Here is a 14,886-nt window from a genome sequence, read left to right on the forward strand (position 1 = left end):
AGGGAGACGCCTTGTGCGGGAGGGGGCCATGCGGCTGCAGAGCTCAGTCCCGCCTCTTCCCCCTCAGCTACGACGGGAACTCCCTGCTGAGCAGCATCGAGTGCTACGACCCCATCATCGACAGCTGGGAGGTCGTAACCTCCATGGGAACCCAGCGCTGCGACGCTGGCGTGTGTGTTCTCCGCGAGAAGTGACCGGTCCGACACAGTTGGCAGGGAACCAAGGATCCTTTCCAGAATGTCCGCTTCTCACTGTGTGCACAGGGTGATTACAGGCACCAGTGCCGCGATGATTGTGCTTATTTGACGCCCCTCGCACTGGTGGTTTTCCCTGAGGAGGGTGGGCTGCAGACCCTCAGGGGAGGAGGCTGCACACTGAGTGGGTGTGGGAGGCCAGACCACCTCTCCTCCCGGCCGTGGGGGCACTCTCCCCTCGTTTCTGACTCAGCGTGCGCTTGGGAGAACATACATTTAAGTTGTGCCTCGCGTGTTGCAGAGAATTAAGGTATGAGCGCAGCGCCGGGGTGTGGGCGGTATCCAGCCTCGATCATTGGAAGGGTACCAACTCTTGTTTCACAACAATAAATATCTTTCCTAGTCTACAGGTAGCAGGGGCAACACAGTTCCGATCTGGAGGGAAACAGAGGAAAGAGCCCTGTCAAAACTTTGGGGGCCTGGGGACAGGGGGACAGGGTTGGCGTCAGAGCTGGGTGTAGAGTGTGGGAAGGGAGCTGGACGTGGTGGGATGGGAGTGAACCTGCGACAGCCGGAAGGCTGAGGAGGGAGTGTTATTTGAGGGTCTTTCCGTGGTCCCCTGGGCCCTGGGGACTGAGAGAGTGACAGAGCCAGCACATGTTGGGTGAGCAGAGGTGGAGGAGAATGGGCCTTCAGTGGGCCAGGGATAAACCAGAAGTTCCTGTGATTTCACAGTAGTCCTCCCTGCCGTGACTCATCTATACGGGGAAGGTCTTCCTCTGTTGAAGCAAATGCTACTCACTCCACTGTTATGCGTCCATACTGTTTAGAGGGGGTGGGGGAGGGGCGGGGGGGCAGCTGCCTAGAAGTTCAGCTGCCTCATTACTCCCTCATTCTTTTAAGGACATACTTCTGCTAAGGTGTGGTTTTTACTGCTGTGTTTTGTACATGTAGTTCTTTGCTATTAGAATCCCCCTTCCCTGTCTTTAAAGTGGATTTTATTCATCCCAGGACAGAATAATCAACGACAACTAAACTCCTTTTGTTAGTTTCGGTACCCACTGTCCCTCCAAGGCTCCCCTGTGCTGTGCAGTGACATTCCTGCTCTGTGGGTATTGGGAGTGTGGGGACGTGATCACCTAAGGAAGGATGCATTTTCCCTTTGCTCTGAAATTCCTTTTTTTCCTCTTTCCCTGAGTTGTACTGACCTCAAGTTCATTTGTTTGTATTTTTTTTAAGAAAATATTGAAAATCAGTGGTCTCAAGTGCCTGTCTTGCAGACATTTTGGGGGACCAGGCATAGGGATCAGCTGCAGGTCCTGTCTCTTCAGCCCGTTCACCTGTGTGTTTGCCAACTAGCTCTGCTGTGTCTCTGTTAGACAGGTAAGAGATCTCTGGAGACTCCCATCAATACAAGGTTAACTGAATTGCATATTCACGGACTCTCACAGTTGGACTTGACTTAGAAACCACAGGGGATAAAGAAGAGGCAATCTTGGGCTCGTCGCCCCAGTCCTTTTTCCGTTTGCCTCGATTTGTGCCACAAACAGCTGTTTGTCATGCAAACAGCTACGCGGAAGGCTTGCAGAAATGCAAAAATCTTGATACTCCCAGAGCAAAGGGAAGGGGGAGCCAGAGAGGCTCAGCAAAGAGGCCGGCCGGCCTTTCTCTAGCAGAGGGATTGTGCCTGCCGATTAAATCGAACTGTGAGACATGTGACTTGTTCTCTCAGGAAGAGACCAGGGGAGGCAGAGGAGGGGAGGGGGTGAAGAACCCATGGCTCTGGGCTCTGGGCTGTCTTCACGGCTGACTTCTGAGTTTCAGACCAAATTCCCAAATGGTTCTTCGATGGCAGCCACAGCTGAATAGCCCCCTCCATCCCTTTCCACTCTTTCCCCAATCTTCTGTGCTTTCCCCTGCTCATGGACCTACACACAGCTACCCCTTATTTGGTGGTTCCTCCTGTTTTTCTAGCTCCCGTTAACTGGCAGGCAGCCACTAAGTTATGCAACCTCTGAAAGCTAAAGCTACCTTCATCTTGTGTCACCTGTCACCTCCACCACAATACAGACATCCGATTCGTTTTTAGGTTGTACATGAGTTTAATTTTTCCAAATCCATTCCTGTGTTTTTTTTCCCTATCTTTTGCCCAGACTCATGGAGCACCGTCTCCTGATACCCTTACCTCTACTCTTCTCTTGCTTTCCAGTCTAGCCCCTCCATTTTGTCATCAGTTATCTTTCTAAAGCACGGACAGGGCCATTACAATACCAAACATACAGCACATTTTCAGTAAATACCAAACAGATATTTCTGGCCTAAAAGTCCATAGATTCCCGTTGTCCATGTTATAAGGTTTGAATTCCTTAGCATGACATTAGACCCATGGTGATCTGGACTCACGGCACCTTTCTGAACTCGCCTCCTCTACCACCCTCACTCCCCCCAGGTATCACGTGCTTCATCCACAGTGGTCTTAACCATTCCTAAATCTGTTCTCACCCTCGTGGATATATTACACCGTTCCTTCTATCTGAAATAATCTTGCTGTCCCGGCAAAATCCTAGTCACCTTTTAATGCCCAATTCAAGTGTCACCTAAGTAAAGCCTTTTCTGACTCCCCATGTGGAATTACCCCTGATCTGTGCTTCCATTTACTTTGTTCCCTGGATCGTCTTTATCACATGTCCTTGGGTTTGGGTCTGTCTTCCTGTTTAAACTGTGTTCTCCAGTACAAAGTGCCTATCGTCGTAGTATCCTCAGGGTGTAGCATGTTCTGTAATTGCTCAGCCAATGTTGAATTAATGAAGGACAAAGAGGAAGAAGAAAAACGTGCCGCCGACAGGGGGTGCTGGGTAGATGAGACGTTTCTCAGGTGGCTTGGCTCCCCTTCTGTCTGCCTCCCCTGCCATCTCAGGAAGGCCACGCCTGCCGCTCTACAACTAGTAAGCTAGACATCCGAAGACGAACCGGAGAGCGTGAGACACAGCGTAACGACCCAGCAGTGGCTCTAGGGCCATGCCTGGACCCGTGGGCCCTGGAAGGCAGCCTTTCCGACTTCTACCGCTTCACTGCGCTACGACCGACCCATAGGGAAACTGGGACTCGAGACGTTTCTGGAAGCGCGTCAACACCACGTCTTGCCACGTAGTTAGTGGTCCGTATGATGAGAACAGAGAGCAGCAACTGAAGCTTCCAGGCGCCTGCCTCCGCCCACAAGGCAGGTGTCCCTGTAGGTCGCGTCCCGTGTGAGCCACTGCGGCTGAGATTTGCTGATGGGGGTCTGACCCCAGGACGTCCCCGTCGTTCACGGGACTAAACGCACACCTGGACTGGCTCAGGTTTCACTCAGTGTAAGGGAAGCCCAACGCCCAGGTGAGCCTGGGCAGAAGCTCTGTCACATCCCAGGAGACATCTGTTACAAAACCACGCCGGCCGCCTGGGCGGCAGCGAACGGCCGCGCCTGCGCACTGGCGTCCAGGGCCGGGAAGCGGCGCCTGCGCTGAAGGAGCGCCGCCGCGACCGCGCCTGCGCGGTACGAAGAAGTCGCCCTGAGACCGCGCGTGCGCGTCGCCGCCAAGGGCCCGGGTAGAGGCCATGGAGGCCGCGGCGCCGCCGAGCGACCTGGTGTCGGCGGAGGGCCGGAACCGGAAGGCGGTGCTGTGCCAGCGCTGTGGCTCCCGCGTGCTGCAGCCGGGCACGGCGCTCTTCTCCCGCCGGCAGGTGAGGGGACGCGGGGGGGGGGGGGGGGGGCGGCGACACCGGGTCCAGTTCGGCTTGGACCCGGACACACGACCGGACACTGGCGCCCCGGGGCCGCGCCTGCCGACCGCGGGGTCCCGACGCCGGGCCTCTGCAGACCGACCTTCTAGGGAGCCTGAGTGTTACTTCCTCAGGCTCAGGTGTCGGTGCCCTTCGTCCAGCTGTCACGTTCCGCAGCCTCCTTCCCACTGCGCCGCCACGCCCCGCCCCGGGAGTGGGCGCGGAGTCCCGGGGGGGGGAGTGGGCGGGGAAACTGGGGGGCGGTTCGCAGGGACTGGGCGGGTGGGCACGGGGTGGGGAGGGACGGGACGCGGGGGCCGTCCTGGGGGCGAGGCCCGAACCCTCAGACCGCTCGCTCGCTCCCGGCTCTGTGATCCCCGTCGACGTCGTGAATCACTAGGAGTGTCGTTCACACCGCTGCACAGACCCCGTGTCCCGCGCCCGCTGCCCCGAGACTGCGCGCGCGTGAGGGAGGAGACTGCGCGCGCGTGAGGGAGACTTTGGAATATTAAGCAAATGAGGGAGTGAAGTTCTCAGTCCGTGAGACTAAGGGTTAGAGCAGGCGGAGCGAATCCGTGTGTCGCAGGCGCCATCGATCACCCGACGTGTCCTTTTTTTTAAGTCCTGTGAGCGGTTTCTTTATAAAATGTTCAGACCCCCGACTCGGTCCTTTGTGAAATCTCACCTGCAGTCTGGGGCAGAGGAGAAAATTACAGTCACAGAGGAAAGAAACACCAAAGAGCTTGATAATGTAGGGAAAGGGTGATGAGTTAGAGAAGGGAATAGTTGCTTTCTTACCTTTTGAGGGAGAGGGCAGTTGGGGCAGGAGAGGGGGGTGGAAGATGAGATTGTGGGAGAGAAAGGATAGAGCACTGTTTGGGTGAGAATGAGAGCAAACCGAGACATTATTCTCAAACTAAGCATGCACCTAACATAGGACCCAGCAAGTGTTCTCCGGGCCTTTATCCCTGGCGGGATGAAAACATGTTCACACCAAACCTGTGCACAAATGTTCACTGCACCTTTATTCCTAAGAGCCGAAAACCAGAAACAGCCCAGCAGGCATTCTGCTGGTGAATGATGCCACACCACGGGCACCACAACTTGGATGAGGATGAATCTCCCGGGAATTATGCTGAGTGAAGAAAGCTGGTCCCAAAAGATTACTATTGTGTCATTCCATTTATATGACATTTTTGAATTTTAGAAATGGTCAACAGATTAGTGATTGCCAGGGTTTAGGAAGCGGGGGCGGGTCAGGGGTGTTGGCAAGTGTGGTTATAAAAGGGTAGACGGATGGTGGTGATGGTTGCACAGTAATGTGAATGTACTTAATGGCACCAAACTGCCCACTTAAAAATTATTTAGATGGTACAGTTTATGTTATGTATAGTTTATCACAGTGAAAAATCAGGAATTAAAATGGAACATGCCTCAGGTGTGCTGGGCAGTGTTGTTCTAGTTATTGCTGCATAACAAAATCACCCCAGACAGTGACTTAAAACATGAACGTTTATTTTGCTCACAAATTTGGGGGTTGGCAGGGCCCAGCTCGGCAGTTCTCTCATTCATGGTGTTTCATGGGGCAGCAGTTAGAGGGGTCATCTCAGAAGCTTGCCCACTCCCATGTCTGCCTGTGGACTGAGAGGATTCAGGCACCTGGGACAGGCTGTGATGGGCCGCTCCTCCCGGTATCCTCCAGGAGGCCGCAGGGTAGCCATGGTTCTTCCAGGGTCACCAGGGCTCCCAGAGCAACTGTTCCAAGAGCAACCTGCGAAAGTGGCCCAGCCTTCCCTAACCTAGCCTGTCCCACCCACCTTGGCCTGCCCAGGCTCAAGGGGAGAGGCATAGTCTCCACATCTTGGAAAGGTTGTCAGAGAATTTGTGGACATTTGTGTGGTTTTAAAACCACTACAAAGGACTTCCCTGGTGGCGCAGTGGTTAAGAATCCGCCTGCCAGTGCAGGAGACACGGGTTTGAGCCCTGGTCCTGGAAGATCCCACATGCCGCGGAGCAACTAAGCCCGTGAGCCACAAGTACTGAGCCCGCACACTGCAACTACCAAAGCCCGTGCGTGTAGAGCCCGTGCTCCACAACAAGAGAAGCCACTGCAATGAGAAGCCCGCGCACCCCAACGAAGAGTAGCCCCCACTCACTGCAACTAGAGAAAAACCACGCGCGGCAACGAAGACCCAATGCAGTGATAAATAAATAAATAAATAAATAAATAAATATATATATATATATATATATATATATGTATGAGAGACGGGTTCTTTCCTCATGTCAGTATTTTTAAAAAAATAATAATAAAAAATAATAAAACCACCACATGTACTCACTGAAGGGGGAAAAATTACAAAAAAGGTTAACAGAAGTTTACTTTGTACTGTGACAGTTTTTATTCTCATCTATAGTACAGCATGCTTGCCAAGTTCTCTATAATGAGAATGTAGTTTTACAAAGAGAAAGAAAATATTTTATTTTTTAACGGGTACTGTTAATAGTTCTTGAAGAAAGCAAAAGAAGTTTCAGTGAGACATCAGCAGAATCTCAGCGTCGTGGTGTTCGATGCGTCTCAGAGAGCTGGCCGGCATCAGGGGTGCTGGCCGGGGCCCTGGGGCACAGCTAACCCACCTCGTCAGGGGTCTGGCGACTTTGGCTCCCAGACAGCCGAGTTGGCCACCTCAAATTAGGTATTAATTTCTAGATTTCCACCCCAGTAGTCTGTCCAGAAAGCCTCATTGTGTCCCACATGATACATCCCACAGCGTGACCCTAGCGTTGTCCTCTACTTTGTTGAGATCCAGGCACAGATACACAGACGAGTGCAAATACATGGGTCTGACTTAACAGGATTTCAGTAAAAATGGGCATGTTGAGGAAGAGCGGGAACAGGACCCAGTGTGACTGACCCCTTGAATGAATGGCTAGTAATAGTCCTGCCCTTTAGTCACTAATCAAATGGGAGACAGCAGAAGTGGCCTTATGCACTGCAAACGGGGACAGTGTGGGGGATTCGTGCTCCTTTGCTAGACATGTCCTGAGGGCTAACGCTTATATAGTCTTTGATTTTCTCCCCTCACATTTCACTCCTCTTGCATTTAGTTAAGATGTGATTTCACACCGACAGTATAGGAGGTGGCTGGAAATGTACCTAGGGACGTTTAGGCCCACAGAAAATTACTCAAAGGACAGGAATTCAGGTTTTCTGGTTCCTGAATTTTGATTCCTACCTCTCTTTGCCTCTGCCTGTTCCCATTTTCACTCAGGGTAAAACAAAGCATTAGGGACTCATTTAACCATCAGATGAGGCAAAAAGAGTGGCTGGAATGACAATATAACAGGAAGAGGGACTATCATATTTTATGATGTCCTCAGATGAAGCCTCAGGTGACACAGCAAAGGGAAATGCACAGATGTGTTTTAACAAGCCGGGTGCTTGGAGGACAGGGAGGGGGAATGTCCTGGGTCAGAGCTCCCTCCTCCCTGCCAGGGATACCCTACCAGCGTCTGCAGGCCTGGAGTTCAGAAGTGCGGGCTCCAGGGTGTTTCACACACTGGCGGCTCTTGTGGCCTCCTGACGTTCTCATCCCCACCAGAGCATTGATGTCGGTCGAATTTTTAAAAAACTTTTTAAATTGTTTGCTTTTGTCCTCATTGCCAATGCCAGGCTAGCACATTAAGGCCGTCCTATTTTATTAGAGTTTGGGGGTGCGTTGGAAGTGAATCATGGGGTGGGAAATACTCCGCGCATTGGCGGCAGCCATAGGGTGGAGCAGGGAAGGAGCTTGGCTGACGTGTCCTGCAGTGGGCGGGGCAGCTGAGGCGTCCGCTAACCACGTGGAAGAAGTCAAAGGGATTGCATGCGTGCGTGCGTGTGTGCTCATGCTTTCTCCTCGTGAATGGGAGATGCAAGGGTCCTAGAGATAATATTCCCAATTCTAGAACTAGATTTTCCTTTTTAATGTTCCTTTTATAAGATAAACCCAGTATCTTCGTAACAACAGTGGTGGAATAGCGTGAAGCCAGACATCCTGTGTTTACCCTTGTCCCAGATATTTGCGTTCTGCTCTGTGTCTCTTGCTGTTCCAGGCAGTGGGGATGTGGTAATGAACAGGAAAAGTGAGCTGGTGGAGGGAGCCCCCTGGTAAGTAACTGAGCCAGTAAACTGATAAGATGATTTCAGAAACGACGAGTAGGAAATGGAGCAGCATGAGGAAATTTGGGGGTGACGAATATGCTCGTTATCTTGATCGTGGTAAAGCTTTGTTGGTGTGCGGTATACGTGTGCCAGAATGTGTCAGATGTCCACTTTGGATCTGTGCAGTGTGCGTCAGCTATGCCTCAGCCGAGCCACTTTAACGAATACACATGCAGTGGGCAGCATGGGAAGCTCGTGCAGGTTGTCCGGTTGGGGGAGACCCTGAGGAGACCACGTGGGAGCCGAGTGTCCGGGAGGAGCTGGCCCTGGAGGGTCCGGGGGCGGGGGCGGGGAGGAACAGGCTGGTCCTGAGGACCCAGGGCATCCCGGTTACCGCGGCAACCAGGCAGCGCCTCTCCCCCTTCTCCTGAGAGGCGGGCGAGGACCGGGGCAGCCTGGGGCTTACTGCCGGGCGCCTGGGCTGGGGGAGCTTCGAGGGCCGGCCGTGCGGAGTGAGCAGGGCTCTGCTGTGTTCTGTCCACGCAGCTCTGCCTCCCGCCCATGAGGAAGAAGCCGGCGCTGGCCGACGGCGGCAGCCCTGAGGGCGACCTTCTGCAGGACCACTGGCTGGTGGAGGACATGTTCACTTTCGAGAACGTGGGCTTCACCAAGGACGTGGGCAACATCAAGTTCCTGGTCTGCGCAGACTGCGAGATCGGCCCCATCGGCTGGCACTGCCTGGACGACAAGAACAGTTTCTATGTGGCCTTGGAACGGGTTTCCCATGAGTGACTGAGGGGAGGGGACTCAGCTCCACCCCCACTATAAAAGCTACTCCCCACAAGGACGGCCGCGTCGCCTTCTCTGCACTAACGTCAGTCACGGGCGTCAGCCCGCCCCGTCCAGCACGCGTCCACGTGCTTCCTCACGGCCTCAGCGCCGGCCTCCTGCTTAGTTCACAGGCGTTACCGCCTTTGCTCAGCCCCCTTTACCCCCGGGTTTAGGACACGGGGCGCTTCCACAGATCTGCTCCCCTCCCGGCCTCCTGCTGTCCTGTACCCTGGGGCTCTCACCCTCCGAGCAGTTATGCAAACTTTTAGCCGTGATGACACGTGACGGATGGTGCTCATGAGGTGCTGACGGTTGAAACCCGCCTTTTTCTCATTCAGGAAAGTGCACGGACGTCTGTTGTGTGGCTAACTTTATTTACAGTAATTTATTCTTTCTAAAAGTAAAACATTTCCCAGCTGCAGTATTTAAACCACTAATCAGAAATACATTCCTTTGGACATGCCTCTAAGACCACGTTTAGGGGCCTCTCCTCTAGGCTGACAGCGACTTTATTGTCAAGGTGGGTGTGGCCACTCTTCCCTTCAAATCTTGATGTAGTTTTTCTTTGTGTTAGCTCCGCACTGCTATATATAGCCTGTAAGCTGAAAGTCAGATTTCCAACCCCATCTGTCAGCTACCCCGAGGAAAACTCAGCCCTGGCTGTGTTCCCAAGATCTCCTGGAGTCAGCGGAGAGGGCAGGACATAGGGGGCGGGCCTTTGCCGCATCATACATGACTTCATTGGTTTGTCTTACGTGGACTCATATAACTCTCATATAACTCTCTCTTTGCTCCTAGGACAGACTTCTTAAGTGGATGGTGGCCTCATTACTGTATGCGCTGGGCGTGGTCCTCACAGATTTCTGATTCAGTTGGAATCTCTAGAGTAACCCAGAATACAGACTTTCCATCCAGATGCCTCTCTTTGTAGCTGTGGGGTTGCTCTGACAGTTTGATGTTCAGTACAATTCTCAGTTCTGTCATTTCTCTTCTGAAACGACTCACCATCTCAGAAAGAATCTGTGAAACCAGGTTCCAGGCATCCTCCCATCTTCCGTGCCTCTAAGGCTCAGGAGACCTAGAATGCAAATGAGGGCTAAGTGGAGACCTTACAGGCATTCCTTCGGACCTGTTTTCCAGTTGCTTCCTCCCTCCTTCTCCCCAGAACTTGGTCTAAGGGCCCCCCAACTAAAGTGCGGGCCTTGGGCACAGTTTTGCCACCAACCTCCTCCCCTAGAAAGGTGGCTTCCGTCCCCGGCTGTAGCCTCACGAGCTCTGGTAGAAAATGAGAGAACTGTTTTCTAGACGGATGGTCAGATGTCCATGATTATGGCATTTGCAGAAAAACTGTGAGAATATCCACTCAGGTCAGAAGGAACAAAACCACGTAGATGCCTCTGGGGACATGTGGCCCCTCATATCATGAGCCAAAACCTGGGCAAGGCGTTTTTTAAATTAGACTTTTACTTTTCTTTCCTTTTTTAATCACAGAAATAGCAGATAAATACAAAAGTAGGTATACGGGGATATGTGTATATGTATAGCTGATTCACTGTGTTGTAGGGCAGAAACTAACACACCATTGTAAAGCAATTATACTCCAACCAAGATGTTAAAAAAAAAAGTAGGTATAAAAATGTTTTTAATCATTCATATTTTCACCATGCAGAGATTGCCGACGGTAGTGTGGTGTTACGTTCTTCTCAGTGTTTTTCAGTATGTACTGTATAAATAAACGTAGGGTTTTTAAAACAAATATGAGATCATGTGGTACTCTCATAACTTGCTTTTTCCATTTAACAAAATACTGACTTCCCACGTAGGTGACGTCCATCTCCGCCGTTGTATTTCTGTACTGTAATTTATTTTACAGTCCACTGTTAGATTGTCTCCAGCCTCTCCTAAACCATGTGATATAAGGTGCAACCTTGTGGCTGAATCTGTCCAGGCTTTTCTACTGTTTCCCCGGCTGCGTCAGCAGCAGCGGGCTTGCAGGGTGTGTGCGTCTTCACGGCTCTGCTGACTGACGCGCACAGCTCGGAACGGCTGTGCGGCTTTACCCTCCTCCCCAGCAGTTCCTAACACTGGGTATTTATTGTCTTAAATGAATATGTTGATACTTTAATAGTAGGAAAAATAGCGTCTCATTGTTTTAATTTGCATTTATTTTATTTCTAATGAAATTTTTATATACTTACTGGTCACTTGTGTTTCGTTTCTTGAGAATTCCCAAACTTTGTTCCTCCAGTAGCCAAAATATCAAGTTGTTATTCTGCCTTTTCAGCTTGATTTGAAAGAAATAAAGGCATTTAAACAGTGACAATTAGATTCTTGCACGTCCTTGGGAAGAATGTATAACTGGAAACAGAGATGAGGGCTGAAACCTGCGCCTTAGGATTTACCCTGGGGTCTGTCGGCTGAGGAATCAGCCCTTCGGTGTCTGTCGTGGAATGAAGGTCGTCTCCCTGCCCCCCACACATGGTGGGCTCTGGGGAAAGCCTTGTGAGTCAGGTCGCTGTGTGCGCCGGGGCACAAGGGGGAGCCCACGACCGCGGCTGTGAGTATCGAGGCTGCAGCTGCAGTGGGGGAGCAGTTGATTTTTCCAGGGCCTTCCTGTTTTGACACAGAATTAAAGGTGGACAGCGGTGTACTGACACTTTACTGCTGTTAGCGCACTGTATGAGGCTCCTCAGAACTCCGCCATGTGGCTATGAGGACCTCTGCTCCCAGTACTGGTGGACTGACCATCCCAGTGAGGGCAGCTCGAAAGGCTGGATACGTGCTTTAAAAGTCCGGAGGCATCAGGGCGCTAACACAAGTTTGGAGAGTTACTGGATCTGGACCACGGAGAAGATGGAGGCCCCGGGCAGTGGGCTTAGCGTGATGGACGCTCTCCTCCTGCGGGTGTTTCCCAGCTTAGAGGAGGCAGTTCGGAGGGTGACGGGCGGTCCTGACGGCCTTGCAGAAGGCAGGGACAGGGCCTGTCACAGGGTGTGGACCAGGCGGCCTGCCTTCACTTCGGGTTGGTGCCCTCGGTCCTTTGCCCCCGGAAGCAGGGCGAGGCAGGGTGGGGAGTAGAAAGTTTCTAAGATGGATTGCAGCTCAGCCTCAAAAATCTCAGCCCTTGAAATTGGATTAAGGTGATCCCAAGTGGTCGTTGCCCCAGGCCTTTGGCATGAGCAAACAAAAACCCTCTCTAGAGGAAGATGTCACCATCCTAAACTTCAAATTCTTTCTGCAAACAATTTTGCTAAGACAATATACTGAATATAATAAAATGTAACCAAGCATATGAGACAAGATGATAAAACCAGTAAAACAAAAGGCCATGGGAACAGGCCCACTGAGGCTGGGGAAACAGGAGCTTTCAGAGGTAGACGGTAAAGTAACTGCTTACTCTGCAAAGGAGATACCAGACGTGTGAGAAAAAAAAAAAAGTGAATTCTAGAATCTAAAAAAATCCAAAACCAGAAGTGAGAATTCACCGGAAGGTTTTAATAGAAGATTAGACACAGCTGGAGAGAGAACTAGGCAACTGGGAGCTGCCAGTAGATTTGCAAGCCCACAACGCAAGACCTCATACGGCGTTACCCAGAGAAGTTGAAGGAAAACAAGCAAATTCACAGGGCCAGAAAACCACAGCCCAGATCCATTCAAGCTGACATCTGATTTATTGAGATTCGAGAGCCTGTGAATTAAGGATGGTTTTTGCCTACATAAAATTCTCAGTTTTGCCTCTTAGCCCACAAAGCCTAAAATATTTATCTGGTCCTTAAAGAAAAATTTTGCCAATTCGTGACTAATTGTAAAGATGTTGACTTTTCCCCAAACTGATGTATATAAATTTAATAAAATCCCAATCAAAAACCCAACAGGTTTTGTGTGTGTGAAATTCAACAAACTGATTCTAAAAGTTATATGTAAGGGGACTTCCCTGATGATCCAGTGACTAAGACCCCGAGCTCCCAATGCAGGGGACCCAGGTTTGATCCCGGGTCAGGGAAATAGATCCCACATGCATGCCACAACTAAAGATCCCGCACTCAGCGATGGAGATCCCGAGTGCTGCAACTAAGACCTGGCACAGCCAAATAAATAGATAAATATCTTTTTAAATAAAGTAATAAAATAAAATAAAAGTTATATGTAAGTGCAGAGGACTAAGACTAGCCAAGACGGTCAAGGAGAAAAAGCAGATGCGAGAGTTTCTCCTTTGGAGAGACAACCAGACGGGAGAGTTTCTCCTTTGGAGAGACAACCAGACGGGAGAGTTTCTCTTTGGGGAGACAACCAGACGGGAGAGTTTCTCCTTTGGGGAGACAACCAGACGGGAGAGTTTCTCCTTTGGGGAGACAACCAGATGGGAGAGTTTCTCCTTTGAAGAGACACCACAGTTTGTCACAAGGGTAAAACAAAATCTCCCAGAAACAGCACCATGCATATGGATACTTGATTTATGACAAAGATGGGGGTCGTGATCTGGAAGGGCAGGGTCAGGAGGGCTTCTGCAAGGTTGGTAACGTTCTAGTTTTTAAATATCTGCATAGTGGTTATGTCATAAATTAAGCTGTACATCTTTTGTGTGCTTTTCTGAACACGTTATATTTTCATAATAAAAAGATTTTTAAAAGAAAGTAACTAATGGTCCTATACAGAGCCCACTTTTGTAAGCAATTCAGTCATTTGAAAGCAGGAACCACCTGCACAGCCTTGTCACTGGCTCAAGAATGATGAGCCTGGGCATGGCCCTGGTGTCTCCCTGGTACCCTGATTGTTCACCAAGAGGATAATCTTGTTCCCACAAAGACTCTCCCTCTTCCTTTGCCCCTCCCCTGCCCAGGCTCACCGTGTTTGTCATTTCAGTTACATGTCATTTTGTTGCTACGTGATGGGGGAGCATGGGGCAGGGGTGCCGAGAGGAAAAGGATGCAGACTTGTCAGGATTCTTCAGATGGCTTGAAAACTAGAGTTGACCGTGGGCCTTCCCCTCCAACCTTGGGAGTATTTTAAATTCCTGGAGCTGAGATGACTGTGTGTGTGTGTGGGGAGTGTGTGAGAAGAAATCAAGGAACCTCATCTTACATGGAGTGGGGAGGCCGGAAGGGGGGCCTTTCACGCTCGTGCCTGCATCACCAGCAGGAAGAGGGAAGATAAGATGTTGCTTTTTTCCCTCTGGTACAAGGGAGGGCATTTTTCACATAGGCAGATTATCTCCTGCTTAAAAAAAAAGGGAAGGAAAGTCCCTCCCTGCCCAGTGGTGGTCCCACTCTGACCACCCCTGGCAGCCAATGAGAAGCCTCACAGCCTCGGACCCCTGTTCTTCCCCTGTGTCCTGTTCAGAACACATGTCCCCAAGCTCCTTCTAAACCTGGTGAAAGCACGTCCCTCCGCGCTCTCCCAGCTTACCTGCGATTCACCACAGCTTGCCTGTCCCAAGTCTAAATTCTCTGCCATTCCTGAGTAAACCCATTTTGCTGGTAAAATAACTGCCTCTTTTATTTTTCAGGTTAACAGGAGATATAGAGAAAGGGAGGAGGAAAAGTCAGAAATAAAAGTCTAAACTTGGAAATAGTCTAGATAGTAGAAATAAATCCAAATACCTTGTAAAAAGGACTAATTTTAATTGGTGTGATGTAAAGAAGCATGGTGTCAAGGGGGCGGTGTCATTTCCACAAGTAACACTGAGGATGTCACTGTTTCAAATGTATTTATAATCCCTGGGTCGGAGGGGCTCTATCCAGTTGGGGGATGGAAGGACTGTAACTGGGTGACTCTGCCAGCGGGTGGGATGAATGCCAAAGAGGCAAAGGCAGAGACGATGGTGTTGAGTTCATGGCCAGGCAGCTTCACTCTGATCATTGAAGTGCCCACCTTCAGCAGGACACCCCGTGAAAATTGTTTTGTTCAAGGCAGTGACAGGCAATAGGTTACATCTGAGCTTTGTACACGTGAGGT

At 50.7% G+C, this 14,886-nt stretch overlaps 2 protein-coding genes across 4 annotated transcripts in view; both read left to right on the forward strand.

The window, feature by feature from the left end:
* KLHL12 (kelch like family member 12) overlaps nucleotides 1-1,022 on the forward strand; it is a gene marked incomplete at its 5' end in the record, with an annotated part of 28,286 nt that extends 27,264 nt beyond the window's left edge. Inside the window, one exon of one of the 3 annotated variants that reach the window (XM_079934512.1) lies at nucleotides 68-1,022. In XM_079934512.1, the coding sequence (XP_079790638.1) occupies nucleotides 68-194 (127 nt within the window). In that variant the 3' untranslated portion in view covers nucleotides 195-1,022. The remainder of the gene's footprint in view (nucleotides 1-67) is intronic. The other 2 variants (XM_079934510.1, XM_079934511.1) reach the window with 2 other exon arrangements.
* A 1,607-nt stretch (nucleotides 1,023-2,629) lies between these two features.
* Nucleotides 2,630-11,395, forward strand: RABIF (RAB interacting factor). Its single transcript, XM_079934536.1, has 2 exons — nucleotides 2,630-3,917; nucleotides 8,647-11,395. Exons 1-2 carry the CDS (start codon nucleotides 3,792-3,794, stop codon nucleotides 8,890-8,892), a joined length of 372 nt encoding a protein of 123 aa, XP_079790662.1. The 5' UTR covers nucleotides 2,630-3,791; the 3' UTR covers nucleotides 8,893-11,395.
* The last annotated feature ends 3,491 nt before the right edge of the window (nucleotides 11,396-14,886 follow it).

The sequence above is a fragment of the Stenella coeruleoalba genome (genome assembly GCF_951394435.1).
Source record: "Stenella coeruleoalba genome assembly, chromosome: 1".
Lineage (NCBI taxonomy): Eukaryota > Metazoa > Chordata > Mammalia > Artiodactyla > Delphinidae > Stenella > Stenella coeruleoalba.